Below are 9654 nucleotides of genomic sequence, written 5' to 3' on the forward strand. Positions count from 1 at the left end.
CACTTCCTGGGAATGTGTGAGTCAGAGAGCAGGCTGTATACAGTGAGTCAGAGAGCAGGCTGTATACAGTGAGTCAGAGAGCAGGCTGTATACAGTGAGTCAGAGAGCAGGCTGTATACAGTGAGTCAGAGAGCAGGCTGTATACAGTGAGTAAGAGAGCAGGCTGTATACAGTGAGTCAGAGAGCAGGCTGTATACAGTGAGTTAGAGAGCAGGCTGTATACAGTGAGTCAGAGAGCAGGCTGTATACAGTGAGTAAGAGAGCAGGCTGTATACAGTGAGTAAGAGAGCAGGCTGTATACAGTGATTAAGAGAGCAGGCTGTATACAGTGATTAAGAGAGCAGGCTGTATACAGTGATTAAGAGAGCAGGCTGTATACAGTGAGTCAGAGAGCAGGCTGTATACAGTGAGTCAGAGAGCAGGCTGTATACAGTGAGTCAGAGAGCAGGCTGTATACAGTGAGTCAGAGAGCAGGCTGTATACAGTGAGTCAGAGAGCAGGCTGTATACAGTGAGTCAGAGAGCAGGCTGTATACAGTGAGTAAGAGAGCAGGCTGTATACAGTGATTAAGAGAGCAGGCTGTATACAGTGAGTAAGAGAGCAGGCTGTATACAGTGAGTCAGAGAGCAGGCTGTATACAGTGAGTAAGAGAGCAGGCTGTATACAGTGATTAAGAGAGCAGGCTGTATACAGTGATTAAGAGAGCAGGCTGTATACAGTGAGTCAGAGAGCAGGCTGTATACAGTGATTAAGAGAGCAGGCTGCATACAGTGAGTCAGAGAGCAGGCTGTATACAGTGATTAAGAGAGCAGGCTGTATACAGTGATTAAGAGAGCAGGCTGTATACAGTGAGTCAGAGAGCAGGCTGTTTACAGTGATTAAGAGAGCAGGCTGTATACAGTGATTAAGAGAGCAGGCTGTATACAGTGATTAAGAGAGCAGGCTGTATACAGTGAGTCAGAGAGCAGGCTGTATACAGTGATTAAGAGAGCAGGCTGCATACAGTGAGTCAGAGAGCAGGCTGTATACAGTGAGTCAGAGAGCAGGCTGTATACAGTGAGTAAGAGAGCAGGCTGTATACAGTGATTAAGAGAGCAGGCTGTATACAGTGAGTAAGAGAGCAGGCTGTATACAGTGATTAAGAGAGCAGGCTGTATACAGTGATTAAGAGAGCAGGCTGTATACAGTGATTAAGAGAGCAGGCTGTATACAGTGAGTCAGAGAGCAGGCTGTATACAGTGAGTCAGAGAGCAGGCTGTATACAGTGATTAAGAGAGCAGGCTGTATACAGTGATTAAGAGAGCAGGCTGTATACAGTGAGTAAGAGAGCAGGCTGTATACAGTGAGTCAGAGAGCAGGCTGTATACAGTGATTAAGAGAGCAGGCTGCATACAGTGAGTCAGAGAGCAGGCTGTATACAGTGATTAAGAGAGCAGGCTGTATACAGTGAGTCAGAGAGCAGGCTGTATACAGTGATTAAGAGAGCAGGCTGTATACAGTGATTAAGAGAGCAGGCTGCATACAGTGAGTCAGAGAGCAGGCTGTATACAGTGAGTCAGAGAGCAGGCTGTATACAGTGAGTAAGAGAGCAGGCTGTATACAGTGAGTCAGAGAGCAGGCTGTATACAGTGATTAAGAGAGCAGGCTGCATACAGTGAGTCAGAGAGCAGGCTGTATACAGTGAGTCAGAGAGCAGGCTGTATACAGTGATTAAGAGAGCAGGCTGTATACAGTGATTAAGAGAGCAGGCTGCATACAGTGAGTCAGAGAGCAGGCTGTATACAGTGAGTCAGAGAGCAGGCTGTATACAGTGAGTCAGAGAGCAGGCTGTATACAGTGAGTAAGAGAGCAGGCTGTATACAGTGAGTCAGAGAGCAGGCTGTATACAGTGAGTCAGAGAGCAGGCTGTATACAGTGAGTCAGAGAGCAGGCTGTATACAGTGAGTCAGAGAGCAGGCTGTATACAGTGATTAAGAGAGCAGGCTGTATACAGTGATTAAGAGAGCAGGCTGTATACAGTGATTAAGAGAGCAGGCTGCATACAGTGAGTCAGAGAGCAGGCTGTATACAGTGATTAAGAGAGCAGGCTGTATACAGTGAGTCAGAGAGCAGGCTGTATACAGTGAGTCAGAGAGCAGTCTGTATACAGTGATTAAGAGAGCAGGCTGTATACAGTGATTAAGAGAGCAGGCTGCATACAGTGAGTCAGAGAGCAGGCTGTATACAGTGATTAAGAGAGCAGGCTGTATACAGTGATTAAGAGAGCATGCTGTATACAGTGAGTCAGAGAGCAGGCTGTATACAGTGAGTCAGAGAGCAGGCTGTATACAGTGATTAAGAGAGCAGGCTGTATACAGTGAGTAAGAGAGCAGGCTGTATACAGTGAGTCAGAGAGCAGGCTGTATACAGTGAGTCAGAGAGCAGGCTGTATACAGTGAGTCAGAGAGCAGGCTGTATACAGTGAGTCAGAGAGCAGGCTGTATACAGTGAGTCAGAGAGCAGGCTGTATACAGTGAGTAAGAGAGCAGGCTGTATACAGTGATTAAGAGAGCAGGCTGTATACAGTGAGTAAGAGAGCAGGCTGTATACAGTGAGTCAGAGAGCAGGCTGTATACAGTGAGTAAGAGAGCAGGCTGTATACAGTGATTAAGAGAGCAGGCTGTATACAGTGATTAAGAGAGCAGGCTGTATACAGTGAGTCAGAGAGCAGGCTGTATACAGTGATTAAGAGAGCAGGCTGCATACAGTGAGTCAGAGAGCAGGCTGTATACAGTGATTAAGAGAGCAGGCTGTATACAGTGATTAAGAGAGCAGGCTGTATACAGTGAGTCAGAGAGCAGGCTGTTTACAGTGATTAAGAGAGCAGGCTGTATACAGTGATTAAGAGAGCAGGCTGTATACAGTGATTAAGAGAGCAGGCTGTATACAGTGAGTAAGAGAGCAGGCTGTATACAGTGATTAAGAGAGCAGGCTGTATACAGTGATTAAGAGAGCAGGCTGTATACAGTGATTAAGAGAGCAGGCTGTATACAGTGAGTCAGAGAGCAGGCTGTATACAGTGAGTCAGAGAGCAGGCTGTATACAGTGATTAAGAGAGCAGGCTGTATACAGTGATTAAGAGAGCAGGCTGTATACAGTGAGTAAGAGAGCAAGCTGTATACAGTGAGTCAGAGAGCAGGCTGTATACAGTGATTAAGAGAGCAGGCTGCATACAGTGAGTCAGAGAGCAGGCTGTATACAGTGATTAAGAGAGCAGGCTGTATACAGTGATTAAGAGAGCAGGCTGTATACAGTGAGTCAGAGAGCAGGCTGTATACAGTGAGTCAGAGAGCAGGCTGTATACAGTGAGTCAGAGAGCAGGCTGTATACAGTGAGTCAGAGAGCAGGCTGTATACAGTGAGTCAGAGAGCAGGCTGTATACAGTGAGTCAGAGAGCAGGCTGTATACAGTGAGTTAGAGAGCAGGCTGTATACAGTGAGTCAGAGAGCAGGCTGTATACAGTGAGTCAGAGAGCAGGCTGTATACAGTGAGTCAGAGAGCAGGCTGTATACAGTGAGTCAGAGAGCAGGCTGTATACAGTGAGTCAGAGAGCAGGCTGTATACAGTGAGTAAGAGAGCAGGCTGTATACAGTGAGTCAGAGAGCAGGCTGTATACAGTGAGTCAGAGAGCAGGCTGTATACAGTGAGTCAGAGAGCAGGCTGTATACAGTGAGTCAGAGAGCAGGCTGTATACAGTGATTAAGAGAGCAGGCTGTATACAGTGATTAAGAGAGCAGGCTGTATACAGTGATTAAGAGAGCAGGCTGCATACAGTGAGTCAGAGAGCAGGCTGTATACAGTGATTAAGAGAGCAGGCTGTATACAGTGAGTCAGAGAGCAGGCTGTATACAGTGAGTCAGAGAGCAGGCTGTATACAGTGATTAAGAGAGCAGGCTGTATACAGTGATTAAGAGAGCAGGCTGCATACAGTGAGTCAGAGAGCAGGCTGTATACAGTGATTAAGAGAGCAGGCTGTATACAGTGATTAAGAGAGCAGGCTGTATACAGTGAGTCAGAGAGCAGGCTGTATACAGTGAGTCAGAGAGCAGGCTGTATACAGTGAGTCAGAGAGCAGGCTGTATACAGTGAGTCAGAGAGCAGGCTGTATACAGTGAGTCAGAGAGCAGGCTGTATACAGTGAGTCAGAGAGCAGGCTGTATACAGTGAGTTAGAGAGCAGGCTGTATACAGTGAGTCAGAGAGCAGGCTGTATACAGTGAGTCAGAGAGCAGGCTGTATACAGTGAGTCAGAGAGCAGGCTGTATACAGTGAGTCAGAGAGCAGGCTGTATACAGTGAGTCAGAGAGCAGGCTGTATACAGTGAGTAAGAGAGCAGGCTGTATACAGTGAGTCAGAGAGCAGGCTGTATACAGTGAGTCAGAGAGCAGGCTGTATACAGTGAGTCAGAGAGCAGGCTGTATACAGTGATTAAGAGAGCAGGCTGTATACAGTGAGTCAGAGAGCAGGCTGTATACAGTGAGTCAGAGAGCAGGCTGCATACAGTGAGTCAGAGAGCAGGCTGTATACAGTGATTAAGAGAGCAGGCTGTATACAGTGAGTCAGAGAGCAGGCTGTATACAGTGATTAAGAGAGCAGGCTGTATACAGTGAGTCAGAGAGCAGGCTGTATACAGTGAGTCAGAGAGCAGGCTGCATACAGTGAGTCAGAGAGCAGGCTGTATACAGTGATTAAGAGAGCAGGCTGTATACAGTGATTAAGAGAGCAGGCTGTATACAGTGATTAAGAGAGCAGGCTGTATACAGTGATTAAGAAAGCAGGCTGTATATCCACCCGGGACCTGCCCCTCTGGGTGGAATTGCGCAAGCTCTAGATAAGAAAAGGGACATAGGGATGGAGGTGAGGAAAGGGAGGTAGGGAAGGAAAGAAAGAAAGCTAGGAAAGGAGGAAAGAAAGCTAGGAGGGAAGTTAGGAAAAGGACGGAAGCTAGGGAATGAGGAAAGGAAAGGGAGTGAGGAAAGGAGGAACGGAATCTAGGAAAGGAAAGAAAGTAAGCTAGGGAAAGGGAGTAAGGAAGTCAGAAAGGAACTAGTAGAGAAGGAAAGGAAGCTAGTAAAAAAGAGGAAAGGAAGCTAGGAAAAGAGGAGTCCACATGTATGTGGTAGGGATTAACCACGACCAATAGATGGCAATAGTATTGGTTTTAGTGACAGGCTAGTTTTAGTGACAGTCTAGTTTTAGTCACAGGCTACTGCGATCTGCAGCTGGATACTATTACAGGCGACAGTGGAGGGGTGGTGCTCATGTGGTTCCAGGTATAAACATCATAGAGTTCAAGGACTCATCTTTGTGCCATTACCTCCCGGGTGGCGCAGTGGTCTAGGGCACTGCATCGCAGTGCTAGCTGCGCCACCAGAGTCTCTGGGTTCACACCCAGGCTCTGTCGCAGCCGGCCGCAACCGGGAGGTTCGTGGGGCGGCGCACAATTGTCATAGCGTCGCCCGGGTTAGGGAGGGTTTGGCCGGTAGGGATATCCTCGTCTCAGTATGTAAATGTCATAAAATGTATGCACTCAATGTAAGTCGCTCTGGATACGAGCGTCTGCTAAATGACTAAAATGTAAATTATAGCTTCAGTGACAGCATTGGCTGTAGTAAATGTTCTTCTTCACGATTGGCTGATCCCTCCTGATGACCCAGTTGGACATGACTCCAACAGGTTCACCAGCCAATGAAGTTGGAAGTCACGCCCAGTTGACTACATTAAAATGGTTGAAGCCCTCAACCGTGCTGCCCATGGCTTTTGGCCACTAAAGGCTTCTATCATTCTCTATGATAAAAACACAACACCAACCACAGCTCATATCTCAGCACTAGATAATACTTGATAATCTTGCTTTTGCAGGTCAGTAGTAGATCTATCAATAGTCTCAATAATACAATTATTATTATACATACTATACCTATATTCTGCTTGCATTTGTAATTCGTGTTTTATCATAGATAATTGACAGTGATGCTTTCTGAACTTCATGTTTCAAAAAAGTGAACGGTGAAATTTGTTTAATATTGCCAAGAAAATTGTGTATGCGCCTGGACGGGGCCGGAATCCATGCTTTGTTGTGATTCTGAATGGTCAGAAACAATGACAAAACGCTGCCATGTGGGGAATCGTAGGTGCCTCATTTCAGCGAATTTACCTCTTGTTTTGACTGCTTTCATGTCAATGCTAATATGGCACAAACTGTAAAGATGTATTTGAAAGACAACAAGTGCTCATTGTGCAAATGTATTCATGTTTTCAATAAACATTTGGAGCATAAATATTGTTTACACATTGTCAACCCCGATCTGTTTTGCACCATAGTTGCTCACTCATCGGTTTTGTTGCTAAATAGGCTAACCAACCCATCTATTGATTGTGCCTTCCTGTATTATACTTATGCTAAAAAAAATATTAAATTCTACTGAGCCATTTACCTTATGTTCCTCTTCTTATATTTTATTATTATTTTTGGTGTTTCATTGTTGAGAAGAAATCTGCAATCAAGCATTTAGTTGAACTCGAACTTGAAACTTATGCCAAAGCCTAAAAGCCAAATATAGCCCTCTCTCTCACACACACACACACATACACTCCCCATCCCCTCCCTCTCTTACGGAGACACACGCAAGCACACACTCAGCAGGATTCTCTATTTACATTACACACTTGCCCACACAGCATAGCGTGCTAAACGGACTCAATAACGCCTAGCTTCAAAGTCCCTCCAGGCACGGCGCCCTGAAACACTGGCTGCACCTTCCGAATTAGGTTAATGTTCCTTGGCTACCGATTAGATCACAAAAACACTATTCAACTTTTTGTTCAATATATTCCACGATACATAGTCTAGCCTTTCATAGGCTATGTTCATTAAAAATTTAAAATGTAGTTATTATGGTGCATACAGTATGTTCCTATTAAGCACTGTTCTTGATTATTTGAGGGTATTTCATCATGCGTGAGTGAGTCAAATAGAAATAGAGAAAGGAAGAGAGACATGAGCGCGTGTCAATCATAGATTTCGTTCTCGTGCGTTCTCAAGTCCAAAGGCACGAAAGGTCGCGAGCTTCGGTGATTTTCTTTGTCTGAAACCATACTTGACGCCGTTTTATCACGTACCCGTAGTTTGCGGCACGAAGGCGGATAAACCGGCACGAAGGTATATGCCTGCTAGCGAGCGAGTGGGCGATGCAATTTGCATCAGAGGCCGAGTCCGCACGATTCATTGACGGGGTTAAATAGCACCACACGCATGCAGAGAAGAGGTCACTCATTCACCCAGCCAGCCACTCAAACTCAACAGAGCGCATTAACCCATACTTAGGCTACACAGACCGGGTCAGAGTCAGAGAGGATGAAATTAGACCAATGCTATCAGATAAAAAGCCAAACATGTCGGTCTAAATACATGTACAAACAATATATTGCCTAAAATAAATTGCTCTTGCCTCCTGTAATATTGCTAAGCAAAAGGGAAATGGCCCACGGGACTGATTGTTTCACATTACTTTAGAGGCGAGGAATTAAACGCATAGACATAACAGACCACAAATCCCAAGCTTGATTCCTCTGCTAGGCGTGTTGTTTACTGAAAAGTGACTCTCTCTCTGCCTGCACGAGGCACAGCAGTTCAGGCAGGGGACGTAGTGTGTCATTCTGCGTAAAAACCGGCGCGGTATCCATGGTGACAGACAACGCTTGGATCGCTCTTCCTGGCCAAGCGCACAGAAGGAAACAGCGTAACACTTTTTAGTGAGATAATTGCTGTTTTGCGCTTTCGTTTCAAGAAAATTGGCACAATGGGTAGGTAAAGGCATCTTGTGTTACTGTTGATTATTTGATAAACTATAATACTGTAACGAACCCAGGGTCGTTAGAATACCAAATCAAATACCTTTTTGGTACGTGTGTGAGAGAGAGGCAACAGATTTGTTTTAAAATTGGTCGTTTGTTCGGGAAGGTTAGTTAACCAGCTGAAGTTAGCAGACTGCCAACAACGAAATCCATGTTTGAAACTTGACTTGAGATTTGTCAGCATGCCAAGCAGATGATACTCCCCTGGCCCGCTGCTTTGAAGTGGTGTTATAGCACACATACAGCTGTCTATCTATGTTGTGTGTGTGCGGGTGTGTGTGTGAATTGAGAGACAGATAAATAGTGTCTGTTTCTCTCTGTGTGTGTGTGTGTGTGTGTGTGTGTGTATAGCCTCTACGTGCATTTCTCTCACGATTGTGTTCATGTGGAATAGATGAGTTTGAACAGCGTGTCACTCTCACATTAGAACGATTCGTGGTTCAATCAAGGCTAAAATGTCACAGGGAAGGGGTTGTTGTGCGAAACGTGTTCTCACGTCTGAATCAGTCATAAAGGGTGCTTCTACTCTCGGGTAAGCAAGTACACCAGGACCTAAGTCTGACTGGGAGGAGGGAGGGAGGAGGGACTGCATAGAGGGGGAGGGGTCTGTGTTTGTCTGTCTCGTGTGTGTACCCTACATACACTCATGCCCTTTCACTCCAATTCCCCCTGATCGTCTGCGAGGGCATATGTCTCACCGGCACGCAGGGGTTATTTAGCGGATACCCACGGATCTACATTCAGCTTTGTATTTCCCAACTAATGGTCAAGGTTAAGATTTCAGGAGGGTAAACTGATCCTAGATCTGTGCACCACACACTAGCCCAGCCTAGCAAGTCCCCTCAGACGACCAATACCACCTGTGTGTGTGTGTGTGTGTGACAGTCCCCTCAGTGCAGGCCATAGACTAAATACCATAAGCTGTACTGATTAATCTATTAATGTGGCACGGCAAAATGGATTTAATATGGTCAACATCACGCCACCCAGAACCATATATTTAGAGAGAAAAGCAAACTTTTTACATTTTGAATATGCACTTACATAGCATTGTTTACATATTCCCAATGTAATGTTAAAGTGGAACTGACTGCATTTGAACAACTTTTCAGATATGAAACAAACAGACAATCATAATATCTGTAAAAAAAAAAGTCAAATTCCTAGTTTAAGCTACAAAATCAACTTTATAAGAGGTTTTAAAAATAGGTTATATTTGACAACTAAAAATCCATGACATACAGTAATGCATTGTGGGTAGAATAGATGAATGCAGTTCAACAATACATTTCTTTGTAGTCCAAAAAATGTTGCTATCAGGTTGTAAATCGCAGCTGGCCTGCTACATTGTTTGCTGCCTCTCCACCCATTCGGGATGCACTCTTTCTGTTTCAATGACTCAATATTTTGAACAAAAACGGACGAATGTAACTAAGGCTGGGAATGTCAATACAATCAAACTAGCAATGGCAATGATCACAAGTCAGTCATAACGTGACTAATAGACAAGCGTACGTGTCAAACACAAGGCCCGCGTACCGAATAGAACACACACGCTAATATAAATGAGTCAAGAGTTGAGTCATCTACTTTCTGAAATTACAACCTGATTCGCTCACATCAGCGAACTCAACTTCAATTGCGCTGCTTTCGTTTGTCAGGTTTACAGCGCGCAGCGGAGGGAAAGTGTACAGACACATTCTACAGTCCTAGCTAGGCTACTAGAATGTTGCTTCTGTTTTTAAAGCTTGGCAATGAA

The 9654-nt window shown here is 45.0% G+C and overlaps 1 protein-coding gene across 1 annotated transcript in view; it reads left to right on the forward strand.

Annotated features, from left to right (window-relative positions):
* Positions 1-7751: 7751 nt before the first annotated feature.
* LOC129822442 (trichohyalin-like) overlaps positions 7752-9654 on the forward strand; it is a 216881-nt gene continuing 214978 nt past the window's right edge. The window contains exon 1 of the mRNA XM_055880726.1: positions 7752-7844. Coding sequence (XP_055736701.1) covers positions 7841-7844 — 4 coding nt within the window. The 5' untranslated portion in view covers positions 7752-7840. The remainder of the gene's footprint in view (positions 7845-9654) is intronic.

The sequence above is a fragment of the Salvelinus fontinalis genome, chromosome 24 (assembly GCF_029448725.1).
Source record: "Salvelinus fontinalis isolate EN_2023a chromosome 24, ASM2944872v1, whole genome shotgun sequence".
Taxonomy (NCBI): domain Eukaryota; kingdom Metazoa; phylum Chordata; class Actinopteri; order Salmoniformes; family Salmonidae; genus Salvelinus; species Salvelinus fontinalis.